Below are 27,671 nucleotides of genomic sequence, written 5' to 3' on the forward strand. Positions count from 1 at the left end.
CTGGGTGTAATTGCTACAGTTTAGAGTAAAAATTTCAAGTATTATGGAATCATAGAATCACAGAATGGTTTGGGTTGGAAGGGACCTTCAAGATCATTTAGTTCCAACCCCTCTGCCGTGGGCAGTGACACCTTCCACTAGACCAGGCTGCTCAAAGCCTCATCCAGCCTAGCCTGGAGCGCTTCGAGAATGGGCCATCCACAGCTTCTCTGGGCAACCTGTTCCAGTGTTTCACCACTCTCACAGTAGAGAATTTCTTCCTAATGTCTAATTTACACCTACTCTCAGTTTAAAGCCCCTTGTCCTATCACTACATGCTCTCATAAAAAGTCCCCCTTGTCCTATCACTACATGCTCTCATAAAAAGTCCCACTCCAGCTTTCTTGTAGACCCCCTTTAGATACTGGAAAGTGCTATAAGGTTTCCCTGGAGCCTCCTTTTCTCCATTTTGGTGGCCCTCCTTTAGACTGGCTCCAACAGGTCCATGTCCTACTTAGGATGAGACTCCCAGAGCTGGATGCTTTCTTCTTTATAGAAGGACTTTGTCTTAAAATCCATCCTGTAGTCTGAATTGCTTCATGCTACCCATTTGCTCTGTTGTTCTCAGCACAGAGAAATTTCTCTCAGAAATTTCCAGTTAGTTCCCCTGGTCAAAGTGGTTCTTATAAATAATGCTCATAGATCTGATCTGTAACTAACCTTTTACCAGCTACCAGATAATCTGATTTTTGTCACTCAGTGTAAGTGGTTTAAGCCATCCTTTTTGCAAGTGTGCCATCTGGAGCAAACATGCCTCCTCCCGCTGCAGGCTGTGAATGAGATACTCCTGCTGCCCACTAGGTGAGAGATCCTCCTTCTGTGACCTTTGATCAAAATTCCACACCACATGAATGTGCTTGGCTTGGCTCCATCAACAGACTGTGTTATGACATGGGAGGGCCAGCTGATGCTGGGCAAAAGAAATGGCCTGGACCCCAGACAGGGGGGAGATGTGACACTCTTATGCTCCTGAGGACCTGAGAATCCAGCTTTGTACATTAGTCACAGCAGAGTCACTTGGGAATATGGATCTCCCTCCTCCTAAGTGTCTTTCCAATACTTCTCTCCCCTCAGTTTCTGGAGGTGTCTGTAGGAGGTTTTGGCATGGCAGTAAAGTGGCTCCCCTGCAGTAATCTGAGGATTGCTCGTCCCACTTTCCCAATCCAGAGTAACCTGAGGATTGTTTTTTCAACTTTCCCAATCTGGGATTGCTTTCTCCTGCCATCTTCTCAAGTGCACCATGGATGAGGGTTAATTTTCCACACAAGTTTAAACTGTCACAGTAGTACCATGGAAATGTTCATCCAGTTTGGAAAAATTGCCTGTGTACAGGTGCAAAAATAACCCAAAGTTAGACATTTGTTCTGTGGAGCAGTAGCAGCTCTATTGTGCTCTTGGACAGCCAGGGGATTTCAGTCTGTCTATTTTTAACTCTCACTGAAGCCAATCAATGGAAGTTTCATCTCCGCTCCTGCTGCCAGTGGGGATAAAATGTAAAGCTGTAAATCTCTCTTCAAAGTGGGATTTAGATCTTTATGTGCTTTATAAAATCGCTTCAATAGATTTTATCTTACATACACTTATCCACAATAGTTAATAAGTTACTTTTTAAAAAAATGCAGATATATTCCCTCTGCGGACATGACCTCAACCAAGTAGCCTGTAATTAATTGGTCGACACTTTTGTGTGCTTTCCCTCCCTCAAAGCAATAGGACACCTATTTGAGAAGTGCAGTTAGAGCTTTCGTTCCTGCTGGATGATTTCTCTGAGCAGAGAAAGAAATTCTTTGGTAAAGTTGGAAGAGCCATTCTTTGTATTATTGTGTTATTGATTTGGTGAATAATTTGGCTATGGACAGAGGGAAGGACCCTTAGACTCATGCCAGTTAAACAGACTGAAGTGTGAGATGGATCCCAGAGACAGATAAACCATAGCAAGAGCTCTTATTTCTGATAGGTGCTTTGGAACCTGTGGTTTCCAACTGCTGAGCCAGATTTGGGATGGTATGTGTCAGAGTAGAAGACGGCTCAGAGAAAAATTCTGCTTTAAAAATGTTTTCCCTAAAAATCCTACAAACTTGTCAGTGCTCACCAGGTAGCTGGTCTTGTGTGGCAGTTTGTGTGCCACAAACTGTTACTGGGACACTACATCACAAATATCTTTTTGCAGTGAATAGTAACCAGGGAAATATTTTAAAATGAGCTAACACCACAAATGAGTATCCCTGGTGTGACTCTCTGAGTGCATTTGGGGCCTCCAATGGAGTCCAGGCAGAGGACCCTGACCTTCCTTGTTAGAAACTGTCTGATAAAACCTGCAAGAGGAAAAGAAGGTAAGGCAGGACATAGAGAAGAGGAAGAAGAATCAGGGACAAGAAATAAAGGATATAAGTAGAACTACCCAGTGCAATAAGTAAAGGGGATGGCTCATCAGTAATCCAATGTAATAGTCTACATGAGACCTAGATATGTGGCTTAAATGCTGGAGCTGTTTTTCTTCAGACTTGCACTTTGTAAACATAACAACACAAGCAATTTCTTTAATGAGAGAATTTTCAAAGGGCTCAAGATCCACATGGATGCCACCATTCACATCTTGGTAGCATGCATGTGCCACATGTGCAGTTCTTCCTCTTCTGTTTGATTCTGAGTTGCAGAAAAGTATCATGACATCTGCATCTGCCAACAAACAGCTCTTCAGCTGCTCCAGCATTTCATATTCTACTTGCAGTGAAGTCCCATGCCTTGTCAGCTGGCCTTGAATCTTAGTGAAGAGATTGGCCCTTTATTTTTCTATTTTTTTAACTTTCTATCTTACCATCTATATTCAGCTCTTGCTTCCACTTTTTCCCTGTTTATGGAAGATTGTTTTAATTAAAATCCAGCATTCCCTGTGGTCTGAATTACTTTATGCTGCCTGTTTTCTCTGTTGCCTAGTGCTATAGGCTAATTGCACTTCTTGTTATGGCTCTCAACTATTATTAGGTAGCTGCTGTCAAAAGCCAGCTGTACTGTTTGGAATGGACTATTAACAGTGTCCATTTGGGGCAAATACCCTCCTAAGTTCAAAAATAAGATTTCCAAAATATTTTCATTTGTCATGGCAGTTATAAATTTACCTGTGAGCTAAATTACAAGTTATACATATATATATATATTTATCTATTTTCCTAAGTAGATTGTAAATCCATATTTATTTGCAGTTGATATATTGGAATTTGGAACTAATGTGTGACAATTTGTGAGAGATTTACAATAAAATAGACAAATCTGTTCTCAGCGTTCATAATTGGATTAAAAAGAAGACATGAAATGGGGACGTGTAATTTAAATCTTTCAAATCTTTTTGGGTTCACTAATTGGGTATGTTGCAATGTAGGAAAAACCCCAGTGTTTATAAATTTGCAGTGTTTCTTTCTTTAGTGCTTTTTATCCTGATGGGATTTATTCACTACCATCTGACAGCTGCTGCTTTTTGGGCTTCAAAACACAAGTCAAAGTCTTCAGTATAATTCCAAGGATACATAACAGTGCAGCAAAAGTCAGTGACAACTTAAATCCCTGTTGCCCAGGATGTATGGGGGTTAAGCTGAGCTGTGTGTGAATTTTCCAGGTCAGGCTCGGGTCAGAGTTACAGTGCGCACCAACCAGCGCATGGGGGAGGTGAGAATTTGCTCGGGCAGGTGTTGCTCAAACAGGGAGTTGCAGCAGGGTGTGAGAGGCAGAGTCCCAGCAGAAATGAGCCGTGCTGGGGCTTTATAGCTGTCGAGTTGGCCTCTGCAGGAGCCCTGCCCTGCTGCAGAGCTCTCCCCAGGCGTGGTCCTGCTGCAGCTCCAGCACTACCTCATCTGCTGTCACCCCATCACATCCTCCCGCACCGCACAGCACAGCCCCGGCCTTTGCCAAGCAGAGGAGGAGCTCCTCACACATCCCAGTCCCTCCTTCCCCAAGCCTCTCTGACAAAGCTCTCCCAGCCCCACAAACCACTCAGATGCTGGAGAGCCCTCAGCTGGGTGGGGAGGAGTGGTGACAGCTGGTGGCTCAGCGGGTGGCTGTGTTCTCTCAGAGGTTGCCCGGAGGCCACGCTCGGCTCCCTGCCAGGGAGGGCACCCAGCTGCCCATTTTGGCAGCGGTCAAGAGGCCTGTTCCTCTGTGGTTGTTAATGGTTCCAGTTAACTTATGGGCTTTAAGTCTCATTGCATTTCACTTTAGTGGCTCCCTTGGAGCAATTGTGCTCTTCCCAAGCGTCCCTTGGGACTCTTTATGGACACAGGGCTGTCCACTGTGGTCTGTTCCAAACTGCACAGCACTTGTGGCTTTGGTCCTCTGTCTAATGAGCAGTGAGAAAAGCAAGGTCTGCTTTAAATTAACTCAGGCACAGACACAACTTCAGAAAGGGCAAGGCTGAGTGGGTATTCATCCACCAAATTTAGAAGATCTGCAAAAGTTTGTGGGAGTTTCTGGCTGACAGGTGCTTTACAGTTGTGATTTACTTACAGCAATAGATTTTTTTTTACTTACAGTAATAGATTTTTTTATACAGACAGGAGACTTTCCAGCAGCATCTGTAATGTAAGCATGGCTGTGATAACCACACTCTTGGGAGATAATCAGTCCTGTTAAACAATTTGGGTGTCCCTTGTGAGCTATACCCAGCTTCCTGTCTTGTTAACACTTGAGTGGAATACACTCTGTCATTGTAAAAGATAAGGTTAGAAAGAGAGGTAGTTTAGTAATTAAAAAGTCCACTGAAAGAGTAGTGATCTCTCACAGTTTTCTGCACTCAAGACATCAACCATTTGTTACACAGAGTAGATGTATGCTTCAATGTCTTCAGTACTGATGACTTCTAGACAAATATACCCTGAGAAAGCATGTACTCATCCAGAAAATGCTTATTTTGAAAACAAAAAAAGGAAAAATTGAAAAAATAATGCTGTTCTGCCTGTACAAAATCATGATGTACATCTAGAGATGCAGCAGTATGAGGCTGACCAAGATGTAGGCAAGATGTCTGTGACCTTAAGAGGGCTGTTTCTCCATGCCTCTGAATGGAGAGAGTAATTACACCCTTATTCTGGATGACTTTTATGAGGCTGCACATGATGAAACAAGACAATAGCCTCCTCAATTCAATTTTCTTCCCACGCAAGGGTAATCACAATCTGTCCCTAAATATTGTTGTATCCTAGAAATATTTACATTTATTCATCTATCTGGAGTGCTGAAAACATGGTGTTACTTCATTACAGAATTTCATAAACTCATGTAAAATTTCCTAAATAATGTCTTGGAGAGCTGGTGGCTTGGAATAAACAAGCAGTTTTGCCAAAAAAAGCCATACCAGCTCTAACTTTGCACAGATGATTTTGGAGCACTGAACCCTACTTCTTTGCTGAATGGGATTATAAATTATCTCCGAGCTATTCTGCTTCCAGTTACTCCATCTGTAATCGTTCTAGTGTGGTTTCTAAAGGAAATACATACATATAAACATGAAAATACTTCCTGTCCATGTTGAGAGGAAGATTTCTTGGGATTTATTTGAAAGACAACATGTAATGAAATCCTTAAATAGTAATTAGCCAGCATATTTTGGACAGATTTTTCAAGCAAAAGCATCTAAATGAAACCATCGCAGCATCTGTGTATGAAGCAAAGTCAAACATTTCTCATTTAAGATTAAATAAGATTTGACTCAGATATGAAGCTTTGGTTTTGGCCTTATACCCAGTGCTCTTTTTATCTGGGGACAGGGAGAAGGAAAAAGAGAAAGATGGGAACATTTTTTTTAGATATCGATATGTTACTCCCTCGGAAACATTTGCTTTGACTGGACTCATTTGACCAAAGCATCCATTTACATTGTAAGCAAGCACATTTGAAGCAGCTATTTCTAAGTATTTACTTATATGAATTGCTTCTAAAGGGCAGTTGCTCTCATCTGGAAGATCATCTGACCAGGTCAGGTGGGTGAAAGTGCCTGCCACTTTCTTGAGCTCAAATGTAGATCAGCTACTGCCCCAGCACCATTCACATACCTGGTCTTGGAGCTCTCCCTTCAGCCTGGACCCAAAACTGTCAAGTGGGTTTCTTAGTACAAAGAAAGTAAAGTGGAGACTGCCCTTCAGGGGAGAGAGGATCCTTAGATGAAAGAAGGCAGAGCAAGAGAGGACCTGATGGAGGTCTTTGGAGTCATGAGTGGCAGAGGTGGTGTTCACTGACTTAGAAAAGAGCTAGGGGACACTCAATGAAACAGCTACTGGCAGGTTTCATAGCAAACCAAAGGCATTTCTTCATGGAACGCCTAGATGAGCTGTGGGTCTGCTTACCCAGGGACACTGCAGTGCTAGACATCAGCATGGACTGAAATACAGGCTAGAAAAATCAATGAAAGAAAAATTCATTTAATGACCAGTAACCCAGCAAGTCCTTGACAATCAAATTTCTGACAGTTAAGAGAATATTCTGGGCAAGTTGTAACTACGTATGCTTGCACTGCTCTTTCTAAATTTCTTTCATTGTTCTGTCTTGCACTTCTGTTTCTTTATCATCCACCACTTATTACTGTGATCTGGATGGACCTTTTAACTTTTCCAGGAGAGCTGTTCCTACATGCAAGTGCTTAACTGCAGCATTCTGAAAGCTAATCCCTACTTCTGTCTCCAGTGCTTGCCTTGTATGCAACATCTGACGGCATCTCACCACAGAATTATTATTATTATTCCTCCTTCTTCACTACTGCAAAAAAGCTCCCTCTTCTCCTGAAGGCTGTCAGCCTTTTCATACAGTCAGTGTAAAATGTGAATTCATGTTAGGGGATTAAATAGAAAACTGAATTCTCAGTGGATTTAGTTTTAATACTTCTTGTTTCTCCACTGGTGGGTGCTGTGTGCAGTTTGGGGCACCACAATATAAGAAAGATATAAAGCTATTAGGGAGTGACCAAAGGAGGGCCACGAGCATGGTGAAGGGTCTGGAGGGGAAGCTGTAAGAGGAATGGCTGAGGTCACTTGGTCTCATCAGCCTGGAGGAGACAAGACTGAGGGGAGACCTTGTAGTGTTTACAGCTTGCTCTCAAGGGGAAGTGTAGTGGCAGACATTGATCTCTTCTCTCTGGTGACCAGAGGGAATGGCCCAAAGTTGTGTCAGGGGAAGTTTAGATTGGATATCAGGAAAAGTTTCCTCAACCAGGGGGTGTTTGGGCACTGGAACAGCTCCCCAGGGAAGTGATCACAGCATGAGCCTGACAGAGCCCAAGGAGTTGGGCTTCAGTGTTCCTTGTGGGTCCCTCTCAACTCAGAATATTCTATGATTCTGTGAACTCTTGGAAACTCTTTATAAAAAAAAACCATATTTCTTCAGACACTCTTGATAAATGCTACTTCTTTTCTCCCTACAGAGAGAAATGTTGAAAACTTCAGAAGGCCGGCCTCAATAAAATCACTGTATTTAGTAGCTTCCCGTAAATCTTGTACAGGAAATAAAATGAGTGCTACATTAATAGGCATATTTATTTTCAAATAAAATACAAAATTGATTAATATTTACATATAGTCCAGACCTCATTGTCACACAAAGTATTAAAGGAAATAGCTACCACTTTGTGGCTTGAGTCTCCACAACAGAGCTTAAATTGAGGAGATTTGGATTTCAGAAATTTTTAAGATTAAAATATACCTTAATTTTATATTTTCCTTTGTAATCTCAGACTGCTCAGAAAAAAAAACAAACAAACACATTGTCAAACTTGACAGGGAGACATTGCAAAGAGAGAGTTATTCTAAGCCTTTCCTGCCTACAGAGTGAAGCAATCAGCTGGCTATAGCTGTGTATGCACAGAGATGTCTGCTGTTTTCCCCAGGTGATCTTCATAACATCTGTGTAGTCAAGTACATTTGGGACTGCCTTGAATGGGACAGGTGGTGTTGATGGCAGCCTTCCCTCTAGAGCTGTTGGTAGGCTGGATGCTGCTTCACTGCAGCTGAACATGCTTTAGGTTGCAGTTAATGGCTCCTCAAAGCGCCACAGCTGTGGGAGGAAATTCCACTGCTCTTGGCTGGGTAAATGACAGGACAGCGGGGAAAGTAAATGTGATTGCATACCATTAAATCCTCTCCAAAGCACACAGTGGTGTCAGATTGGTGCAAGTTGGTTGTTGGTCATGGCTGGAATCACTGAGATGAAATGAACCCAAAGCGGACAGCTGGAGCAGTTAGGCATGTGCTGCTAAAAACCTCTTCTTTCAGTTCACTTGTCTCTCAACCTGATGCATCAGTCTTGTGCTGTATCAAGAAGAAAACATACCCTGCATTAGGAAAGGCATGTGGTGACTGTATTTTAGCACTGCATTCAGCACTGGAATATTCTGGCTCTGGCATATTCCTCCCATCTGTCTAACACTATTCACCCTGGGGTGCTCTCCCTCCTCTTTTTAATAAACAGAAAATACAGCCTGAGCCTGCTGACACTTTGTATTTGACCTGTGGCTCCTTTTGCCCTCTCCTCTTTTCCTCCCCACATACTCACATTGGCCTTCCCTGAGGATTTGGGTGTCTAAAATGTAAAGGTCACTTCTGCAGAAGATTCATGTGCAGTACATACAGAGCTGCGGTGAAGAGCTTGGGATAAACATTTTCAGGCATAGGCTGAATTTTCTGCAAATACATATTTAGTTTGTAAATATTTCCACAATTTAGCACGTCTTATACAGTCACATCCAAGTGTCATCCAAGGGAGTTTTGACTCTGTCTTGATGTTTCCAACATCTTTTTAAGACATAACAAATAATATGCCTGTTTTACAAATGTGAGATCCTTTTAAGGCAAAGTTAAGCAATTTGTCCGAGATCCAAACGATAGCAACAGGACCAGGACAGGACCAGGAGTAAATTGCAGTAGTAATGACCCTAATTCCACACAACTATTAATTGTCATCTGTCCCTCTCATCTGTGTGATGTAATCTGAAGTCCTTCAGCATAAAGGAAAAGTGTTCTTACTGAAAAAGCTAAAGTTTGAGAAAACATCGTGAATGCTCACATAGACCTTTTTCGTCTATAGCCTTTTTTTTTTGCATTTAAGAAGGTGTTGGATAAAAGTGTATTAGAGTTGTGTGTTTCTAACAAGACATCAACAAGGTTTTTTGTCATGGGAGCTCGCAAATGTTTCATACAGCAGCCAAACAGAATGCTGTTCAAACTCAAAGCTTCTGTGCAGCAAGTGTACCATTCCATCCAGTGGAGAATAAAAATGAAGGTTGGAAAAAGCAATACAAAGCTCTCTGGAGACACATAAAGATTTCTGTTGAGTTCAGTGAGGTTTGGGTGAGAATGCAGAAATAATAACTTGATCAAATATTTTATTTTACTCATACAGAACCAAGTACATTTTCTCCTTTAGAAAGAGGAGATTTAAGAGCTTGACTTCAAACAGGAATCACTGCAACAATATGAGAAAACTTATACATGTGCTGAAAAAAAAATTTTCTCCTGAAAGTTCAAGTAAATGTGGAATCAGCTGCAAAGATAAGGAGAGATTATTGAAATAATGCAATATGCCCCCCAAAGCAGGCACACTAAGAAAGAAACAAACAAAACACTGTTGGGACAAGATTAGCTACAAACATTTGAATATGCAAGTATTTACCTGTGTTTCTTTTCAGATATATTTCTAAGCAATGCCCTAAAAAACTTATTCTCCAAAACCAGATTAACCAGGATGTAAAAAATATGAAATGACATATGCTTATATTAACTGAATATGTTATAGCCATTGGCAAACTTGTTTGGTAATTATTTCTTTCAGAGAAGGTCATCCTGTATCGTGTGCATTATAATGGAGATGCTTATGTAATACAATTAACCAAACCACTCAGATGACACCAGCTAAGTCAGGCACAGGATTTCTTATGGGCCAGTTATGGATTACTTCTGCATATATACAAGACTACTTATCACAAAATGCTTAAATGCTATTGGGAACGGAGCCCAGCACCCAGCATTCCCTGTCCCATTTGAGCATAGGGCCACGTAGCCCCAGTTTCCCTCCCTCCTTCCCCAGCTGAAAACCTCATATCTGGAGCATTCATATGGCGGATTGGAGGTGTGGGTTTGAACCCTCTTGGTTTGAGACCTCTAGAACTCTGATTTCTGAGTCTCTCTGTGATGCTTTTACACCAGACTATTGTACAAACAGCGAGTCATCTTACATCTGGCTGCATTTTAAAGGATGGTGTTAAAAGGGTACTTGCTTCTTAAATAAAATTAATGCAGTTAATGTGAAAGAAGTTAGGAGCTTCTGTCCTTTGGATTTTAAGCATGCTATAGGACTGAACTCTGCAACTATTTAATCTTCCAAACTTGCTTGCTAGTCTACTGAAAAAAGCCAGAATGTCCTCACATAGGGATCACTGAGTGCCAAAAAATGCGTGACCTTCATAATTTTTGTAGTAACTTATGAGTGACAATCTCAAACACTCTGCAAACATTATTCCCACAGCACTCAGGCAACTAACATACATTATTCTCAATTCACAACAAAGAAACAAAGAAATGCAAAAATGCCTGGGAAACAAAATATGTCAGTTGTCTGAGTGGAGATTCTGCCTTCGGGTACCGTGTACCTAAAATATGCACATATTTTTTGTGCTTTGTCAATTTATTTAGACTGTATCCATTCTTATCAGATTCATAGATAAGACTGAATAGTGAGTTTCTATTTTCCCAGTTTCTGAATTCACCCTTTGGCTCAGTGACTGGCTTCCATTTTCCATGCCTCTGGAGAGCATAATGTACTGCCTGAATATCTATGCTGATTTATATTCACAGCACTTATCTGCTTCCATTAGCCATCATATAAGGTTTTCAGTTAGGTTTGAAGGACCATTATGGATGGATGGATGGTTAAGAGCAGATAGTGGAGAGGAAAGACATAACCACCTGTGGATCCAGTGACAAGATTTGACTGTTGTAATTTCAATGTCTGTGGCCAAAATAAGGGTTACAGTTGTGTTCCACTGAGAGTGGGGACCCGCAATCCAAAAAGTTTGTCAGGTTATGTACCTGCAAGTTAGCAGAGGAGCACCCAGATCCCTTCGTGGGGGGTGGGGGTTCTTTGTGTCTGATGCAACACTGTGGAGCACACAGAGTTTTCTGATGGAGAGTTTCCAAAAAGTGTCAGGGGGTGTTCGAGGTCCTTGGTGGTCCACAGTCTTCTCTACGAATATGACCACTGTTTGACTCTGCTTCTGCACTTGTGCTGTATGTTGTATGGTCACCACAGAACAGGAAAATTGGCTCCAGAATGGGACTGCCCTACCTTTGTATGGTCCCACCTTTCCAGGAATGTTCTGTTTCAACATGCCCACTTGAATAGCCATTAGTGTTGATGTGTAGCAATGCATTATCTCCTTGCTGGCTGTCACAGCACGTGACACAGTTGAGACAGCCATGATACACAGAGTGTCACCATACAACTTCAGACAGCTTTAAGCATTCACCCATACAGAGTGACATCACATCACTTCAGAAGGCTGCAAGCATCTGCCCTTCTGGTTCTTTAGCTCAACCTTCTATATTCTTCATCTTACATGCATTGCCTCTGTGTGCCTTCTGCTCCCTTTGGTGATTGCTTGGCACTCCGTGTCTCATTGCTTTCAATTCTGTTCACCTGCTTTTCACAGCTGTAGCCCATTGAGGCTGGCTGCAGCCCCACTCCCAAATACCACAAACTGTGTAGCTACAGCTGTCCAGACTTCCATGGGCATTCCTATCTCCTCTCACTTCTTGTTGAAATGTTGGTAAGAAAGTGTCTTCTGAGGGCCCTTAGGGCCATTGACCCATATATGAGGTTTGTGTCTGCAGAACGAAGAAGAGTGCTTACCTCCCAAGGTGTAAAAGCCCCACCAGGAGGTAGGGGTTTTCTCCTACCAGACAGATTTTGTTTCATGCAAGAGTGAAGGAATGGAGAAGTTCACTCATATCATTAATTCTCCAGGCCAGGAGACCTACTGGAAATGACAGCAACCTCAATGCTGAAGTAATGATATTGATGTAAACACAGTAGTCTTAGGACACATGGATTAAAAAGAGGATCAGAGCGCAGGAAGAGGTCTTGTCCATTATTTATCAGCTCATCTTTTATCAGCTGGAAGATGGACAGCTCTTTGTATGACAGCACCTGCTACCACTTCTTGTCACACCTGATGAAACAGACTCTGAACCTGAAAGAAATGGACCACAGATTGGGACTTAGCATTATGAAAGTGCAGTAAGACAGCTAAATCTTCACAAAGGGAGCTTCATTAATTTTCAGAGTCATCTATAATGATTTAATTACTAATTATATTGTGTCATAATAAACTAATGAACATGTTTCAGTATATTTGAGAAACTAGTGCTGGTTTCAGTAACATGAGGATTTTACTAGAAATCCTGCTGTTAAACTAGTGATCAGTGCTAGGTAGGGGATTTCATCTGTAGTGCTTTTCACAGTTAACATGCTTTAGCATTGTGATTTACTGAGGTTACATTGCAAAATATATTTATGATTTTAATCATAATATATATTTGAAATTCTAAATGTTGTCCTGATTTCCCTAGATAAATACTCATAAGATGCTTGCAGCCTTTAATGGTGACATAATTCATCAAATGCTTTTCAAATACGAGGGGTTTTAGATTGTGTAGTGCATAAAATACTGCCTCTGCAAGCTCAAACATACAGCATTAAATGAAGAGCAATGGCTCTGACAATTTCCTTTTCTAAGTAATGAAACTTTTCTGATTACGGGCTGAAGATGCCAAGGTAGCCATTCTGTAATCTTAACAATATGCACAGATGTACTTGAACACATGGTCATCAATGCATGTTTGTAAACTCACATGAGTATAATGTGAATCACACTTGGAACTATCCCACAAAAGTCTGTTCCAAAGTCAATTTAAATCTACAGAACAATTCCTACTGATTTTGTATGTTGTGGTTGAGGTCCAAAAGGAATGATTATGGATGTTTCTTTGCAGAAGGCAGGTTATCAACTTCTATAAGAATTGGTGAAATCCTCTCATGGCAGAAGTCCCTATGGATATTCCCTACGTACATTTAGACAATCAGCTTTACATGCTCTCTAATGACCAAGAAGCGATGCTGATAAATCTGGAAATTCCATTATGAATAATTTATCATCAGCTGTATAAAGTATCTCAGACAGTGCACTTCAGTGATATTCTTACTTGTTTTTGAGATATTTTAGGAAATGTACACTCATACTTCATTCATACATCTGTTTTATCCTCAGTCTCTGCTGGGGTTCACAGACCAACTCCTCCTTTGTCTTTTCACATGCAAGCTAACTAATGTCCGTGCAGGTGCCATTAAAAATCGCTTGTTTAGGCATGCTTGCCTAAACAGGTAGGAATCTTGGTTCAAGTCTCTCCTCTGCCCTGTGTGGCCTGAACTTGCATCTCCCATGTACTCAAAAGCAGCCTGGACTGCAGTGAATGGGGTTGATATATGACTGAACCTGTCCTAATTTCCTAATTGCTACCACATGTTGAAGGATTCACTGAAATGCTTCTGGGAGTATAGATCTTCCTTCTCATGGCTGAGTACTCCAGAAGTATAAATCTGGAGATTTATTTAGACATGGGGTAATTTGTTCTCCATTTACTTTCTTTTTTCCCCACTCCAAAATAATTATTAGCTATTCCAGGGAGGGCTCAGAAGGAGAGGTTTTCAGGACTTTTCTCACTCTGGTAGTTTGAGCACTCCTCTGGAGACAAGGTTTAGCACTCTTGACAGAGGAGAGCTGCAGAAGAAGCAGCCACTATCACTGCCAGATTGAACAAATTCAGGTACCAGCATTGAACGGATGAAATCAAGCTGTTACTGGGGTTACTATGAAATGAGAAGAAATCTGGTTTTTTTCCTAAATGAAAACAGTATACATATTGAAAAGGAGGAACTTCAAGCTAAGATTATTTCTTTTCCTAACTATTCTTCTCCTGCTTAATAATTTACTCTTTTTTTGTTTTGGGTTTTGTCTTGGGGGGTTTTTGTTGGTTTGTTTACGGTTTTTTGTTGTTTTGGGGTTTGATTGGTTGGTTGTGGACAAGGCCTTAGGGGTTTTCTTTTCTGTAAATTTTATCATCTGACTTCTTTTTTAAAAATAATAACTTTTTTCCCTTCCTGCAGGTCCTGTTGCCACCATACGATGATCCTGTGAATGGAGCTGCTAAAGATCCACCACCACCTTATGTGTCAGCATAAGTGAGAGTGCTGTGTCCCTAGGGAGGATAGCTTTACTTTACAGACATTGAAGCAATAGTTTGATAATTTCACTTCCAGGATATAACCTCTGTGGGTTACACTTTGCTGTTTTGCTGACATATTTAAACCTAAATTGTATGACTCATATTCTGTAGATAGTTTTAATAATTTGCTGCAACTACAGTAGTGTTTCAGAAACTAATGAACTAGTTCCAGAATAATTCTGGGTAGCACTAGGGTTACAGTAGTCACTGAATAGCTTTTTCCACCATGTCTGACATACAGTGCTGGAGACCGTAGAACTTTGCATTCTCAATCGGGTTCAGAGTGTAACTTAATTATTTTTTACTTGTAAAACTTCCAAAGCATTGCAAATATGTTTCTCAGATGCCCACATTCAACTTCAGCATACAGACCAAGTCAAAAAAAAGTGACATTCCAGTTCATTGCTCTCCTGCAAGTATTTTTGAAGTTACTATGCTATGAGTGATGATGATGATAGCAAGAAGAAGAATTAATCTTATGCACTGTTCTCATCAACCTGGCTAATGGGAAACATATTTAATTGAGAAGCATAAGTATGGGAAATGAGAACAGACAAAACACTAAGTGTAACAAGCCAGAACCTGTGGTCTACACGGACTCACTTTATCCCAGCCTGAAACCATTCTAATGCTCAAAAAAAGAAAAAGTTAGCAAATTCTGATTACTTTTTTTCCCCACCTACACACCTTTTTCCTCTCCACTAACTTCACAAATAGTATTTTGAGGTCACAAAATCCCTGCTTTTAAGTCCCATGATTAGGTGACAAAACTGTGTCTTTTGCACTGAACATGCAAATGTTTTCCCATCGGAATGTGCCTGTAAATATCGCAGTGTTCTGCTGAGTGTAAACTAAATTATGCAGATTCTAAGATACATGTTCCCAACCTGTGGGGAACTTGAGCATGTAATTTCCTTGAGCATCAGCAGATATGTTTTGTCTGTTTCTCATCTACATCAATGTGAGGGTATAGATTCCTTTTATGACTGAACTGGTTGTACTGAAAATCCTTCTCATGTGGCTCATCCACCCATGAATGTTTGTGTGAGGTATTTATTTCTTCTCCAGAGAAGTGCCTCCTGCACATGTAACTTTTTGTTTTGATGAAGTTTCTACTTTTAATTGAAAAGAAACATGAAAAGGGAATATGTGTGTGTGTCTACCTCTCCTTGTTTCCCTCTGCATTGTCTCCTCTGCATTTGGGGCGATTGTTGAAGCTGAAGCTCAATTGGTGCCATTGCACAGCACCCCAGGTAAAGAGCAGTGCAGAGCTGAGTCACAGTTTGGAGGGACACCAGAAGACACCAAGGTGCCATCTCTCCTGTGGCTGGGCTGGCATGGGAGTCCACACCCTCCTGAGGAGGACACCTGTCCTCACCCTTAGTGCATTGACTCCATTCTGCTGACTGAAGAAATGTGGGACTTTTCCTGACTTTTTCTGGAAAAGAGCTTTCCAGGGGAACACAGGACCAAAAAATTCTTTTCACAGAGATTGCAACTGTGAGCTTTCTTGCAGAATCTAGGGAAGGAAAGGGCAGACTCTTTCTGCCTGTTTCTTCCACACCCCTGACAAAAGGCAGGTCCCCATTTGCTTGTTGGAATTTTAGCTCATGGTTTATCTACTCTGAGATCAAGCTAAGCAATGCATTTGAATGAGCCGATCCTGAAATCCATCCACTGATCTTTGTCACAGTCCTATTTTTTTTCCTCTCTGAATAATGCCATCTACTCTCATTACAGGTATTTCTGGGAATTAATCTGAATTTGGGGGTTGTGCTGGCTGGCTGGGCTTCTGAGCTTCATCTTCTTTCATTCTTGACAGATTTGTGAAGGATGTTAAGCAGTCATCTGTTTGAGAAAAGCTGGTTGTAAATACATTGCATCTGTGTATACAAACTTCTCTACAATAAAAGGGATTGTTTCCTCAAGACTATGGAAATAATTTTTTTATTGCCTCCCAAGAACAAACATACATAAATTCCTGTGCAATCAGTCTGTCACCATAGAATTTTCCCTGTAGAGGACTAAAAGATAGTTTTTTAGTCCACTCACCAGTCAATTCATTATCTTTCCCATCATACTGTATAAACGGAGGAGAGGACAGTAAATTCTGTAATTTATTGCATAGTAAGACTTAAAGATAATTCAAGGTTTTAGTTCATTGTCCAAAACCACAGGCATTTTTTCTGGTCTGATGAAGTGTGTGTTTAGAACAGGGCTCAACTGAGCTACTCTGAAAGCTGGGGCTTCTTTTTCTCCACACCATAATAGGGATAATGTGCTAATTCACATGAAATTTCTTAAGACTTAAAGTTGTCTCACTAAGGAATCAAGACTTCTTCACACACCCCATGCGTGCATAAATGTGAGTACAGTGTGTCCTGCCAGAACTCCCTTGGATTTGGTCCAATTTGAGTTAAAGAGGTCAGGAAGGTTATGGTATCAAAACCATGACATTCTTGCACACAGAGTAAACAGCTGGGTAGGAGGTAACAGATAATGTAATATAAGTTTACTTCTGGTGACATATTAAAGGATCCCCATGAGAGATGGGTTCCACTCCTCCCAAACAAAAATGAAATTCTGTAGGTTACATGAAGAGACATGAACTCCAGCTGAAGGGTTTTTATCCTCAGATGTTGAATTCATTCTCCATTTTCCATGTATAATTCTGGGGAATTTACACCACAGCTTTTCTGTAATTCATTTTCTAATAGCCGTCTGCGACACAGCTTGTTAAAAAGCTGGCTTCTTCAGTTTCTGTGTTTTGGGAACTGCTTACTCCTAATAGGTTTTTTGCAATATTCCTTGCATTTTTTCCTTTCTCACATATATTAGGAGCATCTGCTTACTCAAATGGTCTCCTGGTTTTGTATCTGAAACTCTAATATAGCTGCTTTTTATTAATAATTTTTAGCAACTTAGGAGTGGAAAGAAAATACTTTGAGGAAATGTTGACATGAAACATCATAAATATAAGGCCAAAACCAGCAAAGAGGAATCTTTGATAGTACCAGAAATGTAAATAGATATTTTGCTGAAATATCTTCTGGGTTTTTGTTTGTTTGTTTTTTTGGTTTTTGTGGTTTTTTTGTTTTGGTTTGGATTTTTTTGGGGTTTTTTTTGTTTGATTTTTGTTGTTGCTGTTGTTTGGTTTGGTTTGGGTTGGGTTGGGATTTTGTTTGTTTGTTTGTTTTGGTTTGGTTTTTGGTTTTTTTTAATGTGTGCTACAAGACATTGCAGGCTTCACAAATCCTACACATGCTAAGGCACAAGTCCAACTTTTCTCATATGTGCCTGATGCTTTTATTTCTGCTTGAGCAATGCATCAATGCAGCTTTCCTTCATTCTACACTCATCCATGTATCATATTGGAGAAAACAACAAGGAATTTGTAGTGGTGACCCAACAATGTGGCACTCATGCTTGTAAGTACATGAAGTTTTCTAAAACAATTACTAATGACCATCATTTTAGGTGTTTGTCTGTACTTTTGGAAAACCTCTGGTTGGTAAAAACAATCCAGTCTTGATATGTTAGCAAAGGCCACATCAAATCGATACAGCCAGATAAAATCTTGGCAAGGAAGCAGAGCAAATGATAACCAGCCAACAAGTTCCAAACAAATTCCAAATTCTTTCAAATTAGGGCATTCCTCACCACCACCCTGTTGGCTAGTGATACCATGGACAGTATTAAAAATTGTTGCTAATAACAAGTCTGTGCACATCGGTGCATGGAATGTGCAAAATGGAAGACTTGGCTACTGCTAAGGGCAGAAGAGGAAAAAAGGAGCAGGAATGGGAACAGGACATAGGAGGGCAACATTCATGTACATCCTTCAAACAGCACAGAAACAAGGCTCACTGCTGAAATACTGGTTGACTTATGTGCCCTTTCTTTCTCCTCTGCTGTGGTCAGGATGTAATATAATTGCTCATGTAACCTCTTATATTAGCTGTTAGACAAGCTCTGTTCCAGAATTCTGTCACTGAAGGGGATGGTACCTTTGTCTTCTTTTAGTGCAAGGACATCTACAGATTAATATTTCTAAACCAAAAGGAGTATTGGTTAAATGCCTGCCAAACTGTCTAGTCAGACAGACGACTCTAAACTGCTCCTCTGGAGCTAAGTTTATCCTTAGAGACTTCTTAGATGCTCTCTCCATAGAGGCTGCTCTCCTTAGATGTTGCTTCTCTGGAGCCAGGTTGTATCTTTCCCATTTACCCATCTCTATTAGCTGTAGAAGCTGCAGTAAAATACCACAAAAAAGCATTTCTTGCAAATTCACTATGGAGATGTTTCAACACTATCTCAATTCTCAGCTCTGAGAAATCCAAAACAGCAGCTATAGCTATCTAAAGGGAGGCCGGGCTCTGATAAATCAGGATTAGTGTTCTTTCAGAGAAAGACTCTGGTATTTGTAAATGATGTCTCCACGCCCATGGGTTTGACCTGGAATTGTTCTGCACTGTGGCCAGTTTTTCAGCTGAATAGCTCAGCAGGGTGTGGAATACAGATCTGTGACCTTCTGCCTGCAGCCTGTGTCTACCTCCAGCAGAAGAGGATATTCCAGCACTGGGAGTGAAAGCCTCATTGTCACCCAGCCAGCAGATACAAAGCTATTTCAAAGCAAAAAGGCAGTTCTACAACTATACCCAGCACAATGAGGTACAACAGTAGTTTATTATAGTGAAGAACCTTAGTGAAATTTAATGCAGTAAATTATTTTCTTTTTCTTCAGAGGAATTAACTCTACTGTAGCTGAAACCAGGACACAGATATTATTCAAACAGGAGAGTTTTCAGGAAATAATGACATGTTTTCATTTGTATCCAGAGCTGGACTTAACTAATTAGTCTGAGTGGAGGACACAGGGTCACTTGGAAATGCTGAATAAAAAACAAGGAGATGAATCAGGCCTGCAGCAGGGTTGGCTACTTGGCTTACATGAGAAGGTTTGCTAGCCAGCAGAGACAAAAGAGCTGTGAAGCTACTCTGAGGGAGGGAGCTGCAGCACTGCAGAGGCTCTGCAGGCATTTCAGAAGACTTCTGTTTGCTCTTTGAGGTCGACATGACCAGCAATAGCAGGGATGAGCCACATAAATCTTTTTAGTCCAGGACCTGGACTCCATCACAATACCTGTGTGCATCTTGGTAATAAATCTAACAGGCTTCTGTTTCATATAAACATTCCCTAAGTATGTAAATCTTCTAGATTTTGAAAGGGTTGGGTTTTTTTTCAGATTTTTTTTTTTTTATCATGTAATATTGAATCTGTTTCCCTCTCCAAAACTCCCCATTTCAGGACCGTTCATGACAGTAGAGGCAAGCATGAAATTAGAGGAACAAAATGGGTAAACTTTTAGCATCAAATCTTCTGACCCCATTCAAGGCCAGGATGGGCAAGGTGCTCTTCAAATTTCAGATACTGTCCTAATAAGATCAGATATGTTATACTTTATGGATGGAAGATATTTCAGCCTTCATTCTGTGCCAGAGGCAAGCATTAAACAGGCACCCTCTCTCTTAATGGAGGGAGAAAAGGTGTCTGGATAGGCAAGTACTTTTATAGTTTTATTTTGTGTATCACCAGTACACGAGTTTAAGATCAACAGATGAAAAATAAATCAATAGGACACTCCAGGAGATTAATACTAGTTATATGGATGTGGTCATTCTTGGCAATATCAGATACACTCACCTGCAACAGCAAGGACAATGAAAGTAAAAGAACAAAGGCAAGAGCTGGCAATTAGTTAAAAATATTTATCTTTTGGGAATTTATAAAGTCTTCTGCCCATTAAATCATTAGAAAAATGGGATGAGTTTTTTTTTTTCTTTCATTGCATTAGAGCAGAGGATGAAATTAGCTTTGTCAGTTGGACAGAACAGCTTAAATTTCCTGCTATTGTGTGATCCTGCTGCTTTGCTTCTCATTAAAAAAACAGAGAAAGAAGTTCAAAAGGCTCTTAAAAACGGACTATTTTATCCACTAGTTTTGGACATTTTTTTCTTTAAAAAAAATTGAACTTTGCTTATTTTTTAATGCAGATCTTTCCCTTTTAAATACATAAATATTAGTCACAGTATCTGTGGCCATATGTTCACCTAGAACTGACTAGTTTCTGTTTCAAATGTATATTTTTATTATGGTTTTTATCTTGTGAATTGTCTGCAAAAAAGTCCAAAACACAACATAATATATTGTTACCTTTTGGTTACTTATTCCTCTCTGCAATTCAATTTTTCAGCCTGGATAAAAAGTCCTGACATAGTAATTTGGACAAATAAATTTCAAATAAAGGTATCACTACACTCTACAGATACTGTGTGAGCACTCCAGGGCTCTAGAAAAGTAGCCCCTGGTTAAAAAGGGAAGCTCAGAAAAACTCCTCTGTCAACTGTTGCTGTCCTATTAGCGCCGAGCAACAGACCATGCATGGTTCCATAATTGCCACTCTGCAGGTGTAGAGCAGCAACATTTAGATGTGAGCTGCCTTATCTGTGGCTCTTGTACAAGAGGCTGCACCAGCAGCACAGTCCCAGCTGAGCTCAGACCAGTTCATTTTACATAACCAGCCTGAGGATGAGCTAAAAAAGGGGTGTCTAAGAAAAAAGGGAGGTGGATGTTTGAGGAAACAAACATCTACCAAACACCTTTGTCTCAGGGGCCTGAGATCAGCTAGAGTCACAAGCTGGGAAGGTTTTAGGATGTGATCTCTGGCTGTATTCATGGTGTCTACATGCACCCAACATACAATGTCTTTCCTGGCCATGAGCTAGGTCCATACTTAACTCACATTCCTTCTGCTTGTTCCTTTCTCAGTTATAAATCACCTCTGTGGCAATGTTTTCTGCAGGCAGATTAGATCTACTACATTTCCTTTGCCTCAAAAAAACCACAGCAGGTTGGATGAGCACAACCCAATGTTGAGAAAATAATTCTGTATTTATCACCTGTTCATGTTTTGAAATATCTGTAATTTTTTTTCCTTCGAATTTTGTTCTGAAGTGTTTAGTATCATTTGGATCAGAATAGAAGCTGAGATGGCATTTGTACAAATCATGATGGTCTGAGGCATTTATTGCTTTTCAATTTGATATACCTGTGCTGGGATGGAAATTGTCTCCTCCCCTTGAAGTGAATGTGTTTTAAGGTTCATGTCCCTTGTTGGTAGTTTCTGCAGCTCTTGCTCATTATCCTGCCTTTGTCTGTGTTGACTGTAATAAAATACTTATAGATAACAGAGTCTTTAGCTTTGCATAGACAAACAGAAGCAAGACGGATTTCTCAAGGACCTAGATAAAATTTTGGTTAGTTTTTATTGCAAACAAGAAAAATTGAGATCTTACTAAAAAGTAGTTTGAAATAAATAAATTTAAATGGTTGTCAGTGCAATAAAAAGTCTATGGCTTTTGCCAGTGAAGGAATTCAGCTTCTTATTTATCGACATACAAGGTTTGAAATGCTTATAAACAACATCATAATGTTGTTGTACTATTAACTGTCTTTATTAGTGTACAGAGAGATCAAACCATAGTTTTTAAATCACTTAAAATGTTTGTATCTGACAGCCTTATGATTGGAAATGTAGAATGTATGTGTAATACTGGGTCATAGGGTTTATAAACCACGCTGTACTGCAATTAATCAAGAAGAATTTGCAATGCTTATGCAAATTTGAGTTTATCAGTGGAAGCATCAGTCTTAATTGTATAATTAGAAAAGACACCCTTTCCTGGGTCCAGTGCTGACTGAAATCAAACTGTCTCAGTTGACTCCTGAAGTGCCAGATCAGCAGGTGTTTGGAATCTTAAAAAAAAGGAATGCAAGTTCCTGCTAGTTACAGTGACTTTTCTTAAATTCCTACAGTATCTTGAAAGCAAAACTTTATCAATCTTTTCTTTCTTTACTATTCTTCCTAAATAAAGGCAAGACTTTCTTTTTTCTTTTTTTCTTTTCATTTGTCTTCTTTTTTTTTTTGCCTAGACACCTACAGTGGTTCAAGCTACTGTCATATAAAGCAGGTATGTTACAGCTGGTCAGTAACATTCTGACCAACCATTACTGGTCATTTGTCAATTCCCATATGATTCTCCATTTTTTATCACTTAAAAATCACTTAAAAGGTAAGGATATAGAGTTTGAGGCTACATCTAACCTGTTTTCCTGAAGAAGTAGATCATTTTCTCTATCTCATCATCCATCTAAAAACATCATCCCTTTGCTACATCCACAGGTTCTACTGTGGATGTGCACTGCACTTTTTTCTTTGCTGTTTTGAGCATCTCTTTCTATAGCTAGATACCTGCTTGACACTTACATGATTCTAATTTGTACACGGTACATTATATCACCTCTAAAAGGAAATGAAGAGACAGATATTTTGCAAACCTATACTGTTTTCTTAATTGAATCCTCTGCCTTCAGCTGACATTTTCTATAATTCCAGGGACATGCTACTGGTTAAAAACAAATTCAGTAAAGACTCAAACATATATGTAATGGAAAGTGTTTATTTCTCACCTGTGGTAAAAAGGACTATCCTGCGTGTTATTGATAGATCAATAATATATGAATTGCACAGTTCAGTTCACAATTCATGGTTTGTAAACATCATTATATACATATAAAAACAGGGGAACTGAAGCAGATGAAAGGGTTTGAAGGAGTATGAATATGTAAAGATCTTGCATGTGTCTCCTACACTTCTGTGGTCATCTTGCTGTGTTTTATTCCCAGATGTTTGAGGATTAGAATCTTGAAGAGATATACTTGAATCTAAGAATCATTTCACATTCTTAAATGAAAAAGGCAAGTAACTCCCTGGTGTGCATGGCTGGACATGCAGGCTCAGGTCCCGTTTGCCTTGCTGTCTCTGTCCCACTGCAGACTTCCATCTTTCTGGGTGCCATGGACAGCAGCTGGGGTCAGCCACAGGGCCTCAGAGAAATGGACAGAAGGGAAAATTTTGATTGTTGAGGCCCACATATTGCAATTAACTAAGTTCTTCCTACTGAAATTCTCTTGGAAACTCCATTTGACTCTTCAAAATATTTTGGAACAAGAAAATCAGAACTCATGCAGATGGTAACTGAAAAGCAAGCATTTGCCTTATACATAGGTTACACATTTTCTTAATTTTCTTCAGAACTGTGTGGCAGTTTATGATTAGCATCCAGCCTGGATAATGTTTAATGTGAAAAAAATTGATATATGATCAAAGAGGCAGGTCACAATGAAGTGATATACTGTTGGTAAAATACATACTGAATTCACCTGCGGACAGCACTCACCTACTTTATCTAGCTGAAAAATTGTCCTGGGATTGCTGCTCTGCCAAGTATATTCACAGGCTTTACTTCTGCTGTAACTTTGAACACGTGAGCAGGAAAACTGCATTTTCAGCATTTTCCTTGGTAATGTAAGCCGTACCATGCTTAAATGCAACTCTCCTCCAGAATCCAAGACAACGTTTTCTTATTCAGTTCTGGGACAAAACTGACATCACACACACAAGGAGCCCAACTTAGATCTTACAGCATGATCCAGAAAGCATGCAAATTGCTAGCTCTAAATCAGTCCTTGCACAATGAAGAATATTCTAAAAGTAATAATGTCTTTAGATTCTTATATGTGTCTGGATCTTAAATAAAATGACAAGGTTCTTCATGAATCCTATGGAATGTCTGTGTGGTGCTCAAAATAAGCACCCAAATATTATCTGAACTACAACTCTGGCAGAATTTAGGCACTATGGTTCCTGACCTAATGGTGTTCATGCAGAATTATATAGATCAAAGAAAAAAAAAAGAAAATTATATCAACATTTAAAATGTGTTGTTTCAGATGCCCAGCACCCAAAGGGTAACCAGTCCATTCAGATACCTGGGGGCTTTTGCAGCAACATTTGCAGCAGAAATACCTGCCTCATCTGTCATTGCTGTGGCTCCTGGCTTGAGATTTCCTCTGATTTCCTCTTCAGTGATGATATTACTACTTTAAAAAGGAAAGAGACTCTCTTGTAGCACATATCAACAGGAGTGTGGTACTTGAGCTCATAAGTACATCTTTAAAAGAAAAAGTTAAAACAAAAAGTACAATTAATGAATGCTGCCTGGCTCTGCATGTCTCAGATGAAATATGTTCTGTTAAAAGGCCATTATGATAATTTATTAATACACATTATGTATGTATTATATACATCATATGTATTAATATACATAATAGATGTGTACATATATATGCATATATACAAAAACTTTGGTGTTGATTAAATGTTGTGTACTGGAAGCATCTTTTCTTTTGGCTGTGATACAGCTGTGATGCTGAACCACAGTTAAGTCTGACTCATGAACCATCTTGAGGAGATGACAGGAGGCACCAAACCCTGCACTGCATTTAGATTTGAAAAAGATTACTCACAATCTTCCAATTAAGTATATGTTCAAAGATTTTGGTGTTTTTTTAAAAAAAATCATAACCTTAAAAAATATTTGACTCCTGAAAGTTTGGTCCTGCAATGCCTAGGTTTGTGGAAATTGCCTTAGAAACTTGGTTCTTCATGAAGTTCATAATGAAATGTAAATGTTAATTCCTTTGTTGCCAATCCTATTCTAACATCCAAAAGACAAGGAGTCTGGGTTTTTCTGCCAGGGCTGTGCAGAGGACCTTGGGAGCCACGGAGGGTTGGCAGGTCTGTCCAGCTCTCTGAGACCTTATGCTGGTCACCTGTGCTTGCTCTCAGGCACTCTTCCAGGACAGATGCTCCAAGCCCCTGTGCAAACAACAGTTAGCAGCAGCCAAGTCACACTTGCACCTCAGACGGTCCTGCAAAAAGGAGCCAGCTTTGCTTTTTGTGAGGTGTAGATTTCTGCTGGTTTGTGCTGGCTGTGATGTAAGAGCACACAGGGGAGCTCAGGCTGCCAAACAGCTGCAGGGAGCTTGTGCCTGAGCTGGGCACCAGCCTGCTCAACCTTGTACAAACTGGTGTCTTTCTCCATAGCAGATCCCTCTGGGCCAAGGCAGGAGGTGGATGCCCAGCTCCACAGCTGGAGAAAACATGGCCTGCAACGCAGAAATGCAGGCACCAAGGGAGCAGTGAAACTGAGCAAGCTGAAGGTTGGGCAACTATTGAATATGCTCTCTAGGCATCATTTTTGGAATTAAAATACAAGATTTTTTTGAGTCTTCAATATAGAAAAAGATAAAGAATTACCCCAAACTGATTATTTTCTGCATTAACTTATGGACTGCCTTACAACAGCAGTTCTTTATTAGTCAAAAAATTGCAAAGGAGAAAATCCCTTACAAAATGTTATTAAATATGAAGAACGGAGATGTAGATAAACCAGCCTGTTTCTAGTCTGATTTTTCTGTCTGCAGGTTTCTATCATTAAGTGCTATTACATTTCTGTTGGCTGCATTGAAAACACCATTTATTGAAGTTTTGTCCTTTATATACTTTTATGGTGTCCTTAAGTCACCTAAATCTGAGTTATTAAAGGCACTGCATTTCCTGAGTTTTTCACTGGATGGCATATTTTCCAGTTCTCTAATGGTTCTTTCAGTTCTTTGCTATCCCACTCCAAGGTTTTTTAAACATTCTGCTTGAATTATCCAGAGCTTTAAGGTGTAGCCAAAATAGAATATGTTTTCTGTAATGTTGTGGATAAAGAATTAAAAGCACTAGGGAGTCAAAATTTATCCTTGCAGAGTTTATCTTGAAACACACTCAATAAGTATTCTTTGCTCACATACAGCTGAGATTTATAATCTGTTTTGCAATCTATTTCATATGTGCAAAGCTATTGCTGCAGCATTATAGCTCCCTAGTCAAAATATTGTGTTATGTGAGTGCCTAAGAAATGTCCAAGTGTATAATATTTACACTCAACCCCATATTGATCCTTTCATAGCCCATTAAAAAGAAAGAAAAAAGGGATATTTTGACAAAATCTGTTTCCCTAAGCAGAAAAATCTGTTTCCCTGTGTTCTATTACCAGTTTTGTGAGTAATGCACTGAATGACAGTATAATGGAAAAATTTAGGTAGGAAGTGACCAAAAAATGCCCAAGAATGGTGTCCAGCCACTCTAAGTTATAGCCTCATATGATGAATCTTCTGTTTTACCTAAAGCCAAGAAACTTTACCTTAGGAACTCTCCAAATATTTTTTTTTTTTAGTACAATCACCGGTGCTGGTGGTGGCATTTGCCAATATTTTGGCTCTGCACCAATTACTGTGTTTTAAAAGAATGAAGAGGAAGAAAATTTGAAAAAGAAGTTGTAGTGAAAGGATGAATGATTAAAGGCTTCTTGAAAATACTATTAGATAGTAGTATGTGTGATATTGCAGGTATAGAATAGCTTAATTTAATGTGTATCTGGTAATGTTGGGGAAAAAAATCAACTCTCCCTGTCCCTAAATATCTGGAAAATCCAATCAAATGTAAGATGATATTTCACAGGAAAATGCATAAAAGCAAAACTGCAGTAAAAAAAGAAAAAAAAAGGTGTGAAATGCTACAGAAGATCTGTAGTAATCTTAGTATGGTTTGTAGCTAAGTTAAATGTGGTTAGGTAGTAAAAGGATACTTCTAATACTGCCACTGAATCCAACCCAAAGTAAAAGCTTCACTCAAAGTCAGATAAATAAAATAGATAAATAAAAAGATAGAAAAATCAATCATCTACTTTGATGTCCACAATAAGTACAATTAAGAATGCTAGTTGGAAGCAAAAAAAAATAAAGAACTAGAAAGATAAAATACTATAGTATAGAATCACAGAATTACTGAATCATCAAGGTTGGAAGAGACCTTCAAGATCATGTATTAGAGAGGATTAATCCAGTGGCAAACAGGTGCAGCTGCATATACAAACTAAACACAAAGGTGACCACCAGCCATCAGTGGTGCTGTGGCCACTGAAAATGATAATGAAATCCTTGACCACATCAGGAGACATGGAGGGGGCTTGCATGGTGTATTGTGTTTAGTTTTGCCACACACCCTCTCAGGAGCCACACACAGAGCAAGAACTTGCTGAAACAAGAGTGAAAGCTGAAAATAATTGCTGTCACTAAATGCCCTGGGCAAGCCTTGGAGAACAAAAACAGTTCTTTTGGTTTAAAGAAAATGTTGATATTAGGAAACAAATACAAAAATTACCATAAATACTTTTAGACTAGAAATCAGTAGGATGTTTCTAACTACCATGCAGGTCTGACACAATCCTCTAACAGCAGGAAGAAAATCAATTCACTGCTGTTTTACTTAAAGCACCTGCCTATAATATAAAACCTACTTTCTGAAA

At 39.7% G+C, this 27,671-nt stretch overlaps 1 protein-coding gene across 1 annotated transcript in view; it reads left to right on the top strand.

Annotated features, from left to right (window-relative positions):
- LAPTM4B (lysosomal protein transmembrane 4 beta) overlaps window positions 1-16,281 on the top strand; it is a 59,452-nt gene extending 43,171 nt beyond the window's left edge. The window contains exon 7 of the mRNA XM_038127343.1: window positions 14,233-16,281. Coding sequence (XP_037983271.1) covers window positions 14,233-14,307 — 75 coding nt within the window. The 3' untranslated portion in view covers window positions 14,308-16,281. The remainder of the gene's footprint in view (window positions 1-14,232) is intronic.
- Window positions 16,282-27,671: the final 11,390 nt, after the last annotated feature.

Source organism: Motacilla alba, chromosome 2, assembly GCF_015832195.1.
Source record: "Motacilla alba alba isolate MOTALB_02 chromosome 2, Motacilla_alba_V1.0_pri, whole genome shotgun sequence".
In the NCBI taxonomy this organism is placed as follows: Eukaryota; Metazoa; Chordata; class Aves; order Passeriformes; family Motacillidae; genus Motacilla; species Motacilla alba.